This window comes from Notamacropus eugenii, chromosome 2 (genome assembly GCF_028372415.1).
Source record: "Notamacropus eugenii isolate mMacEug1 chromosome 2, mMacEug1.pri_v2, whole genome shotgun sequence".
NCBI lineage: Eukaryota > Metazoa > Chordata > Mammalia > Diprotodontia > Macropodidae > Notamacropus > Notamacropus eugenii.
In genome coordinates this window covers 388,602,788-388,615,108 of record NC_092873.1, presented here as the reverse complement: position 1 = coordinate 388,615,108, position 12,321 = coordinate 388,602,788, and the positions used below count along the sequence as shown (strand labels likewise).

At 36.5% G+C, this 12,321-nt stretch overlaps 1 protein-coding gene across 1 annotated transcript in view; it reads right to left on the bottom strand.

The window, feature by feature from the left end:
* The window catches only part of ABCB10 (ATP binding cassette subfamily B member 10), a 39,798-nt gene that overhangs the window by 12,035 nt on the left and 15,442 nt on the right, over positions 1–12,321 (bottom strand). The window contains exons 4-8 of the mRNA XM_072647473.1: positions 7,991–8,125; positions 6,401–6,547; positions 4,709–4,844; positions 1,195–1,290; positions 865–1,074 (exon numbers count right to left, since the gene is read on the bottom strand). Of these exons, the coding sequence (XP_072503574.1) occupies positions 865–1,074; positions 1,195–1,290; positions 4,709–4,844; positions 6,401–6,547; positions 7,991–8,125 (724 nt within the window). The remainder of the gene's footprint in view (positions 1–864; positions 1,075–1,194; positions 1,291–4,708; positions 4,845–6,400; positions 6,548–7,990; positions 8,126–12,321) is intronic.

Genomic DNA, 12,321 nt, shown 5'->3' with positions numbered 1-12,321 from the left:
GGAATTGCATATTTGACATTACTCCGCAGCTTTTCACAGTCTTAAAATTGTCTGAGGCACAGAGAGTTGAACTTTTTTCTCTGAATCGACTGAGGAACATCTTCTCATAAGGACTTCAGGGTATTTCAGCTTACAGGTGAGGAGATGAAGTAGATGGTCTCATGTTATCATTAGCGGTAACAGTAACATATACTTATGACCCCTTCCCACGCAGGAAGTCCAAGGGAATAAAAGTTAAGAGCTTCCCGTTACAATGATGAGACTAGATTTACAAAGACAAAGCAACATGGTCCAGTGGGAAATGCACTGGGTTTGTAGTCAGAGCACCTGGGTTCAATTCCTGGTTCTGCAATTCATCACCTGTGTGACACTGGTCAAGTCATTTAAGCTGCTGGGGCCTCAGTTACCTCATATATAAAATCAGGGAGCTGGATTAGGGGAATAGTAAGGTTCCAGTTCTGAGCCATTCAAAATGTGAGGATGCAGAATATAGAGGACTATATTATGTCTACTGGGAAATTTTTGCACAAGGTAGCCACCATATTGGTTAAGATATCACTTTGCTGAGTGACATCTGGCATTTGATTCAGAATGGTGTATAGTGGATAAGGTACCCAACTTAAGAGTAATAAGACTTGGGTTCAAATACCCCTGACACCATTTGTGTGATCTGGGACAAGTCACTTAACTTCTCTGGGCTTAATTTTCCCCATCTATAAATCAAGAAGGTTGTGAACAAATGGCCTCTAGGATCCCTTCCAGCTCTAACTATAGGATCCTATGGTCGCTCACTTTGTCCTCACTCAGAGCAGGCATGGAGAGAATTGAAGGACCTTCTATAAAGTCTCTACATGTATTACTTACCAGAGATAGGATCGTACAGCCTTAATAAAAGTGATACCACTGTGGATTTCCCTGAACCACTTGGGCCAACCAGAGCTGTGATGGATCCAGATGGAATTGAAAGGCTAAAATCTTGGAAAATCTTCACTTCTGGGCGAGCTGGATAAGCAAAATCAACGCTTTTAAACTCTAGAGCACCCTGGAAGGTTTCTTCATCTAATAAAATACCCTCTGAAATAGAAGGCAAAACATAAATCATTTAAATAGAAAATCCAACTTGGGGCAAAAGTCACATCTGCCAAATTCTTGAATCAACTCCTTAAACACCAAGAGAACTCAATGTAAACCTACCATTAAAAGGGAGTACTGGCTTTCTCTCAAGGAGCTCCCAGAGGCGTCCTCCTGCACCTAGGCCTTTCATCAGCTCTGAATAGAAAGAACTCAGTCCTGGGGGAAAAAACAAGAAATACAAACTTAGAAATATAACATCAAGAAATAATGATATCCCAGAAACTTCTAGAAACTTCAGCAATTCTATGTAATCAGAACTTCAGCTCAAAATCTCAGGGCCTTGTAAAATTTATGATTCTCTTCCTATAATCCCACTTATTTCATAGAAAAGCTCTTTTAAAGTTATATCAACAACACATAAAAAAGGTGAGCTGTCCCCAAACCTAACTGCATTTGTGTGCAGGTGTCTGTAAGTGTCTATTTATCCTGTACTTCGTAACTAAGAGAAGAGCATGAGAAGAGCTCATATTACAATTGAGGAAACTGAGGTTAAGAGAGAATCTTCTTATAGAAAAAATTTTTTTGCTTTTCATATAGTTAAAAGGTATGTAACATTTCCCAATTCATTTAAATTAACAAACAATTTGTTTGTTAAAGCAAAGAGTAAGAATTCAAAGTGGAAAAAAAAGGCAGCAGGTCATGAAGTAAAGACAACTGGTCTCAGAGTCAACAAGCCCTGGGTTCAAGCTTGACCTCTAATATATCCTCACTGAGTGATTGTTAGTGCCCCAGAAAACTTTCTAATACTCTAGGGCACAGAGGAGTAACTCATCTACGTTGGTTAAGGCAGTTTAGTCATTGTACCAGTAGTTCTCAAAGTATGGTTCAGGGTCAGCTGGGGGTCTGTCTCTGAAACCCTTTCAGGGGATCTGCAAGGTCAAATTTTTTTTTATAATACTGACACTTTTATTTCAAATACAGTAAATACAGATAGCTATAACTAACATAATAAACAAAAGCTCTTTTAGAAGATCTCAATAATTTTTTTTTGAAGAGTTTAAAGAAGTTTGACGTTGAGAACCATTGCCCTGTACCAGTGGAATTTCACATTTAAACCACCCCCCTCAAAAAAAAAAAAAAAAAGAGAGAGAGAAAAGGAATTAAAAAAAAAAATCTCAAAGCAACCTCTTCAGAAGTTATCCTCCAAGCATCATGTAATTAGTGTTCAGTAATAAAAAAAACACCAGAGGCCAGTGTTAACTGACAGAATATACATTTTACAATCTTCTCCCTCAGTAAGGATACACGCTACTAGAAAGATATTTAAGCAAGACACAATGGACCCAATCCATTGAGTGGGTAAACTACAGTTGGATTAATTAGGTCACATTGTGAAAGAGTCAATACTTAGGAGTCTCTTAAACAAACATTTTGTCCTCTGTAGGACATTACTAATCTACAGTTAGTAGGGTGTGTGCTTAGAGTTGTCTTTCCAGCATATGTGCATTAGCTTTAAGCAATAATGTTTGTAAAGTTTAGGTTCCTATAAGAAATCATTCTAGAAAGGGTTTTTGTTTCATAGGCCCACCACAGAATTCTCATAAATTCCAAGTCTCCTTAAAGAATTTAGAATAAACTTTGCCAAAATCAAATGCACCTATTTTTCAAGGTTTATTGAGTACACAAAGTGAGACACACTTTTATCAGTGGTGAAAACGACCTCAGAGACAATCTAATTCACACTTTTCATTTCTTACCTGAGGAAACTAAGGTCCCGTAGCTAGTTAGGTGCATGGTCAGGTTTCCTGTGTTACCATATTCTCCTAGCAAACATACCCTTTTACCAAATATGATGAGATCAAGTCAAATAACAGCTTTGCAGATGAACTCCTTATCTCTGTGACTCACCAGACTTTCCCTTCTTTTCTCCCCATTAGAATTTAAGGTTCTTGAGAGCAAAGACTGTCGTCTTTTTTTTTTTGTTTCTATCTCCAGCACCTAGCACAGCACACAGTAAGTACTTAATAAATGTTTTTTCATGCATTCATTTATGACGATGGCACATATATGTAATACTAGCTAGTGAAAGTTGAGATACCCTGTGTGGCCATGAGATGAAATGGAGATAATTTATAACTTTGGTCTCCTTAGCCTCTTTGGCACCATACTCTAATCAAATGACTAAGTCAAGTGATTCCAGAAAAACTGGGTAGTATTTTCCAGCTTTTCAGGCTGTGAACTATCTGTGAACTTGCCAGGCTGGAATCAGTAGTAAGGAACTAGAAATATCCAAGACAAAGTTTGTCTACCTACATCCATCACCACAGTATCACATCTACATATGTAGACTCACAACAGTAACCCTAAGAACAATAAGAAGGCTGTATTCCAGCAACACATTTCTTTGTCAGAAAATATATAAGCAGAATGAGAAATAATAGAGGCAGTGAGTTGAGGGTTTAGAATGTTACATTTTGAAAAATCATTATATTACCCACATGTACGAAAATATTTATAGCAGTTCTTTTTGTGGTGGTCAAGAACTGGAAATTGAGGGGATGCCCATCAATTGGGGAATAGCTGAACAAGTTGTGGCATATGAATGTAATGGAATTCTATTGTGCTATAAGAAATGATGAACTTCAGAAAAACCTGGAAAGATTTATATGAACTGATGCTGAGTGAAGTGAGCAGAACCAGGAGAACATTGTACACAGTAACAGACACAGTCTGTGATGACTGATTTTGATAGACTTAACCCTTTACAGCAATGCAAGGACCTAAAACAATTCCAAAGGACTCACGATGGAAAATGCCATCCACATCCAGCGAAAGAACTATGGAATCGAAATGTAAGCAAAGCAAATTATTTTCCTTTTTGTTTGTTTTGTATTTTCTTTCTCAAGTTTTCTCCCATTCATTATAATTCTTCTACACAACATGACTAATATGAAAATGTTTAATAGGAATGTATATGTAGAGCCTATATCAGATTGCAGGCCATCTTGGGGAGGGAGAAGGAAAAATTTAAAACTTATGAAAATGAATGTTGAAAACTAAAAACAAATAAATTAACTAAAAAATTTTTAAAAAAAAGAAAGATCATTACATTAAAATAATGCCAGGAAACAAACAAAAATATACATTTTGGAATCTTGGTGCAAAAGGAGGAAGAGAAATCAAGGGTTGGGTTAAGGCTACATTCTACTGTAGCTTACTGTACTGTAACTTAGCTGTAGTAAAAGCATAATCAGTCAATCAAACAACAAGTATTTATGACTACTTGGTAGATCTTCCCAAGCTTGGCTAGTAGGGAGGGTGTGAATAAGGCAGGAAGGCATGGGAATTCAGAATACACAGAGGGCTCCCTTCTCTGACTTTATAATTTGCCTAGAACTAGTCCTGTTTACTTTCAGTTAGTCAAGACAGACAAGTTTTTGGTGTTTTTTTTTTTCAGACAGTTGCAAAAATAGACAGCTTTGATAGGGCTTTGATAGGACTAATCAAAAGTTAAATGGAAGGAAGTGATGGTGACAGAATCATTGGCTTTTATGTCATGTATGACGAGTTACTTTTTCCTCTTTAAGTCCATAATCTAAGTGTTGAATTTTTAAAATCTCTTTATATTACCTACCACCAATGCTTATTCCAACCCAGAAAGCATACATTAGGAAGGAAGAGAGTTCACCCACTGTCATGTGGGCGCTGCCCATCAGCAATCCACCTTTGTAGAGGACAGAAAGTACAATCAGATTCCCAGAAAATCCTGTCTGTCAAAGGAGAAGTACACAGAAATCTAGTCAAAACAAAGGAAGCGTGTCACCATAAAGCATTCTTATTAGTAAACAGCTATAAACAAAATGTCTTTTCTCAAATGCCATCTATGAGTAAATATTGGAAGTAATCTTATTAGAAAATCATCAAAACAAAGATAAGACTTAATTTGGTGGAAAGAACAAAAACCAAAACCAACCCCTTATGGCTTTGGAGTAGAATAGAGAAAATGTACTTCTTTCCCTTCTTACAGAGGACTAGGAGGTATGAAATATTTTGTCAGGTATCACTGGCAGATTGATTGGCTTCGCTGAAAAGCTTTTATTCATCTTTCTTTTTTATTCTTTGACACAAGATAACTTTGTAGGGGAGATTTAGTGTTACTTCAAGGTGTATATATGTGTATATATGCCTGAATGTACGTAGGTATACATAAATGTATGGGGTAGGGAAACTCCTATGTATGCAATGAGATATCTATCTATCTATACATATATACATAATACACACACTTATATAGGATGGAGATACATATATATGGATATATGAGATGGGATAAGGAATATATATATATATATACACATATATATATTTATGGGATGGGGAAAATATCTATATGAATGATGGGAATACACATATACACACCACACATATATATGGAATGAGATGGGGAGATATATATACACACATCTACACATCCACACACGTATGGGATGGGGATATATATGTATTTATATGCATAAATACACACAGAGAGATATGTGTATATGTGCTGTTATTCAGTCGTATCTGACTCTTTGTGACATCACTTGAGCTTTTCTTGGCAAAGACACTGGAGTGGTTCGCCATTTCCTTCTCCAGCTCATCTGACAGATGAGCAAACTGAAGCAAACAGGGTTAAGTGATTTGCCCAGGGTCATCCAGCTAATAAGTGGCTGTGGACAGATCTGAAGTGGTATCTTCCTGACTCCAGGCCCAATGCTCTATCCAGTGAACCACCTAGCTGCTATCTTTTTATCTATATGTATGCATGCATGCAACTAATCGGATGGGAACTGGATTTGTGATTTCAATGATTTAGGGGGCTTCTGGTGAAGAATTTTCTCTACTAGCATAGATGCGCTCTTTGACTTGGACTCTTAAGAAACTGTCTACAACACTGAGAGGCTCAGTAAGTTGCCTCACAGCAAGTGAAACTAGGTTAGGGGTAGGGTTTGAATGCAGTCTTCCTGGCTCCAAGACCAGATCTCAACTCACTATATCTTGCCACCTCTCAGACACATGCTTAGTGTTAATTGTGAATAGCACTAGTCTGGTCTATTAATCTGTAATTCTCACCTATCTTAATCTCTCTTTCATATGCTTCCCAGTCTTCATTTATTCTTGCTTTTTTTCTTCTTAATTCAGAGTTTATATATTACTTAAATATAAGGATCTTCAACCCTGACATGGCATGAAATGATCTTGTCACACTTGTGCCAGAAGATTGCGTATTTCCACCATAATTCTAAAATATCATCTCTTCACATTTTCCAAAAAGTGATTTACTTACTGCTCCAAAGAAGCCTGCCCGAGCAAATGCCTCTTTCTTTGCTAACTGCATCACATGAGCCACTTTGCTGGTGTATTTCTCCATTTCATTCAGTTCTTTCCCAAAAGCTCGGACAGTTCTTATGTTTCCAATCCGTTCTTCAGCTAGCTGGGTGGAACAACAAATATTTTGCTAGAGTCACGCTCCAACAGTTTCTAGCAGTAAAACTGTAGTACAGATTTGCTAATCTTTAAAGACAATTTTGAGTTCCAATATTCTTCCCAATTAAAGTGGGAGAGTGAAAGAGAAGGAATATGGGGATGTATCTAGGTGGTGTAAAGACAAAAGATATCAATGCAATTCTATTCAACAGCTAAATAAAAATTTTCAAAAACCATTTACAAAACATAATTAAATGTTATGCTAGGAGAAAATAAGAATCCCATAGTTGAAAATTTACCTTAAGAACATTATCACAAAGTTGGGGGGGTGGGGGTGGAGACGGTATCTATTCAAAGTCATAATAGCATTATTTATAATTATGAAAAACCGCTAACAATTTAAACGTTCAACATCCACATACTGGTTGAAAAATCTGTGGTATAAACACATGATGGAATACTACAAAGTGTTCAATAATGACAAATATTAGGTATGGCTTAAAAAAAAGAAAGACTTATATGAACTAATGAGAAATTTAAAAAGCAGACCCTCCCCCCCAATCATATACTCATTGATTGTGGTTAAATAAAAGGAAAATATTATACATTGGTAAAATGAGGGATTGATCTTGACAACCATGAGGTCCTTTAGACTTATGATCTTGTGAACTGAAGCAGATACAAGGAGACACAGGGTGAGAGTAGGAAGTGATCCATAGACAAAGACAATAGTTGGGAATATAAGGGAAGGAAAAACTGACAAGTTTTTACCAGTATTTCTAAATGGAAGACCACAGGACTCTAGATTTAGAGCTGGACAGGAACTTTGAGGTTATCCAGCACAACTCTCCCATTTTTTGTAAAGATGAGGAAATCTTTACAAGATTTACAAGACCTAGAGAAATTAAGTGAAGTGCTCAGGGCCACATACATAAAAAGTGACTGAACTGAGATTCACATCCAAAGCTTAGGACTCCAAGTCCAATCATGCTCTTTCCACTGGAAAAGAACTGCTTCCTATCTTTGGAGGAAAATTCAGTAAGTTTAATTGCTTTTATTATTAAAGCTAAGTTCATAACAAACACCTTATATAATAACAAAATGTCATTTGGCTGGCAAATAACTTCTCCCCACCTGCTCTAATACCGCCCCCCCCCCCCCCCCAAAAAAAGGAATGGAGATAATGTAGGGAAATGAGAAGTTCATATGATTTTTTTTTGTCAAGTTGAGTCAATTTTCAGATGTGAGTGCCAGTTAGGGCCCCAGTGATCCTGAGAGCTGAATAGGGCTCTATAAGAAAGGAAGATACCACAAGAATGCAAACATCACCTCTTGCCCTATTGTCAAGTGATCACAATACCTTTCCCTGGTGGCTACTGAAGCTGCACAGGGTCCTTATTTTCTAAAACCTTATCCATAAGAAATAAAAAGGAAGGAATAAAAGCTTTACCTGTGTGGCTTGCGCCAGTGAATCCTGAGTCATTTGGGTTAATTTTCGTAGATACCGTCCATAAATCACAGCTAGGATGGATATGGGAGGTACCACACTCAAAACAAATGTAGCCAGACTGGGAGAAACAAAAAACTGCAGAAAAAGAGGAACAATTTACACAGTTTTGAAGAGTGTTACCCACTGCAATACAAATATAAGTACACCAGATCTATTTTTTCTTTATCAAAACAAAAAAAATTTTTTTTTGGAAAAAATAAACACCTCTTGCATCTCCTTTTTTATTGTAAAGATGGGGGAATATGGGTATTGTATATGGTGACTGTGAGATATAGTCTGTGTTGGCTGAGTTTATTTTGTCGATTTTTTCTTTATTACAGAGGAAGACCCTAGGAGGGACTTGGGGGGGGGGGTCTGTTCATAAATAACTGTGATTTTTTTTTTAAAGGCTTCAATAAAACTTCCGATAAATAATATAAAAATAAAATACTTTTGGCAGGATACAGAAAAAAATGTAAATTTCTGCTTTCTTTGGCTATTTTATTTTTCTCCAAAAATTCTATAAAGTAGTCTCACAGAAACATACAGTATCACAAAATTAAACTGTATTTACAATGGGACTTTCACTTTTCTGACATTTAAAATGCTTTTTTTCCCAATTTATTTATTTTTAGTTTTCAACATTCACCTCCATAAGTTTTAAATTTTCTTCCCCTTTTTACCCCCTCTCTCCCCAAAAAGGTATGCAATCTTATATGGCCTCTACACATACATTCCTATTAAACACATAAAATGCTTTGTATTCAATCTTCATATCTATTAAACATAAAGAAATGGAATCCCATTTAATAACAGTAATAACTAACATTGATATAGCACTACGTGCCCTGGCACTGTGCTAAGCACTTCACGAATATTACCTCATTTGATTCTCACAACAACCTGGGAAGGTATGTTCTATTATTATCTCCATTTTGCAAATGAAGAAACTAAGGCAAACAGAGGTTAAGTGACTTGCTCAGGGTCCTACAGCTAGAATGTGTTTGAGGCCATATTTGAACCCAAGGGCTTCTGACTCCAGGCCCAGCACTCTATGCATATGATGCCACTGAACTATTTCCCTCTGAATTTTGTTAGTGTTTTATCTAATTTGATAAACTAGTCCACTGAACTTCAGAGGGTAAGACAGAGTTAAAAAGTTAGATGACAGCAAGTAGGTGGATTTCAAAGTAGTTAAACATGTAGATCCCAAAAAAGTAATTAGTTATTCATAGTTTAGTTTCAGCTTGGAGCAATGTCTCAGCTGAATTGCCTCGAAGACCTTTCCTCAGCCTCATCCTGTTGAATGTTCATAGAATCTAAGCGTCTTGTGGGCAGGGACTGTCTCACTTGTATATTTTCTCACCCCAATGACTAACACAGTGTCTGGCATACAGTAGATACTTGTGTATTTAACCCTCATGAATGGCTTGGATAAAGGCCTAGAGGGCAAGTTTGGAGCAAAACTGGCAGGAGAAGCCACCATATGAAGAAAAGAGTCACCATCAAAAATAATTTTAACAAGCTAGAACACTGCGCCAGATCCAATAAGAGGGTTTTTGTTTTTGGCAGGAGAGAATGAAAGAAGGCAGGCTAGAGGTGATTTTAATGATGCAGGAAACTTCGCATAAGGAAAATTCCCTGTATCAATGCAGGACAGCAACTGTTCTGAAGCTTAAGAGTCTTGGAGAGTTTCCTGGGGACACAAAGAGGTTGTGTGATTTCCCTGGGTCACACAGCCAAAGAGAGAACTTGAGAAGCCAGATTTTCTGGACCAAAAGTCAGTTCTTAATCCACTACACCATCCTGCCTCTCAAAAAAATGAAATTTAATAGAGATTAATATAAACTCATTCTTGCTTTAAAAAACTCCGTATGTACAAGATGGAAAAACATGACAGGTCATTATAGTTTATCTGAAAATGATCTGAGCATTTCTGTGGAGTTCACTGAGTCAACAATGGGCCATGATAGCCCCCCAAAGCTCATGTAATTTTACATTATAAAGATTTACACCATGAGAGGAAGCATCTAGAACTAGATGTGATAATCCTACCTCACTCTCCTCTGGTCACAGAGGATTGTGTTCATTTGCTCCACATTTTAGGAAGGACATTGGTAAATCAGAGAGAACAATCAGATGATGATGAAGGATCAGCCAGTCACTCATTTATTAAGCACCTACTATGTGCCAAGCACTGTGGGAAATACTGGAGGAGGACAATTAGGGAGCTAGAGATGTTTAGCTTGGAGAAAACTGGGTGGGGTTTGGAGGTAGGGGGAAGAAATCTATTTTCAAAAGTGTTTAAAGGAATGTCATTTCATGGAAGACATCTTAGGTTTGTTCAGCAAGGAGGGTGGGATTAGAAGCAATGAATGGAAGAGACAAAAAGGCAAATTTAGAATTGATGTAAAGAAAAGCTTTCAAAAAATCTGAACTGTCCAAAAGTGGAAGGGGCCACCTCCAGAAGGACTACACCTCAATGGAGGTCATCAAACAAAGGCTGAGGACTCCTCATCAAGTAAATGGTGGAGGAAATTCTGGTGTACAGGTTGGACTCGATGGCCTCTGAGGGTCTTTCTCAGTCTGAAATGCTGTGATTTTGTAATTTGTTTTTCTATTTTATACATTAATTATTGTCTTCAGTGAGGCACTCATATCATTAAGAAAAAATTATTTTATTCCTATTTTTAAAATGTTTTTTTTATTTTATCAAAAGCCTCTCTATATCTAGTTATTTGAATTGTTTTTCTTACAGATACAATTTATTACATTTCCCCCCAAATACTAAACTGTCCTTGAATTACAGATATAAATCTTATTTGGTCATAATACTTTTTAATATATTTGTCAATATTTTATTTTTATTACATATTTGTCAATACTTTATCTTATGTTTTCAGACTGGTGTTTATTAATGGTCTTGGTTTGTAATTTTCTTTTTCAGGCTCATTCCTGTCAAGCTTGTGAAACAAAATTCCATTTCATCACAGAAAGAATCTAGTAGCAGGCCCTCTTTATAGGGAGAAACAATCAACATAATAAAGAGAGTATTTGTTTTTTAAAGAATGAAAGAATTCCCCTGTGGAACAACTCATTAAAGGCATGTTTGACATTTCCTTCTAAGATCAGTCTGCTAAGGTTACTTTTGTTTTGTTAGTTTGACTATTTTATATTTTTGGAGATATTTATCCATTTCATTTAAGCTATCAAATATCTTAGCATAAAACTATGCATTATAGAGCCTGAATATTTTATTAATTTTACTTTTATTGTGATCACCCCTTCCAGGGTTCAGTAACTAGAATTTTTATGTTCTTAATTGAATATGTTAATAGTGGCTTGGTCTTTAGAGATGATTTACCTCATACATCATCTCCACAGAGGCAGTGAATTGTTGGTCTTTTCAAAAACCAGTTCCTGGTTTCCTTTATCATTTAGATTACTTTCAGTTGTCCATTTTACTAATTCTTGCCTTAGCCTGGACAGTTTCCTGTTTTTTGTTCCTTTTATAAGTTCTTTAAATACAACTCATTAGGTTTCTGATAGCCCAGGTTTTTCGAAAGGGAGACTCTCAGACGCACACAATGGACTTGATGCCAAGTCAAAAGTAGAAACCCAGTAGCTTCCCAAACACTGTGTATCCCTCAGATCATACTCCTCTACCACATGTCCCATAATTATGGAAGAAGTTGATGCTGCCAGCTTATCTTTAAGTCAATTATTCAATATGAACAGAAACTCAGATGAATTTTTCTTGTGCAGGAAAAACATTAAAAAGTTGTTCCCTACCTAAAAACTACACATAGACCTGCGATATTTGGGGAAGACTAGGTAAATACAGGCAAGATCCCCCTTTTAGCGGGCTTCTTCCTTCAACTGAGAAAGAGACTGAATGCCAGAAGGTTAACTTTGGTAACAGTGCCTTATACATTGTAGGTGCTGAATATTTCGTTGAATGGAATGGAATAGAATTGAACAGTCCTTCCTTCTGTGAGCTGACAGGGAATTTGGTTTTGTGATTTAATATTTTTACCCTTAAAGGATGCCTATAGCACAAAGCTGGAAAGTCAAGCTTTAAAAAAAATTTTTTTTTGAAAAATCATTTACTAATAAAAGATTATAGTCTCCATCACAAATATAATATGTAGAATGAAAACTTTCCTGGGGGGTGGAGGAAAAAAAGGGAAGAGAGAACACGAACTGTTACTGAGTGCTATAACCTGTAAGAGGGAAACAATATACAAAGTATGAAATGTTTAAAACGTTCGCAACTCAGTTTTTAATTTTTT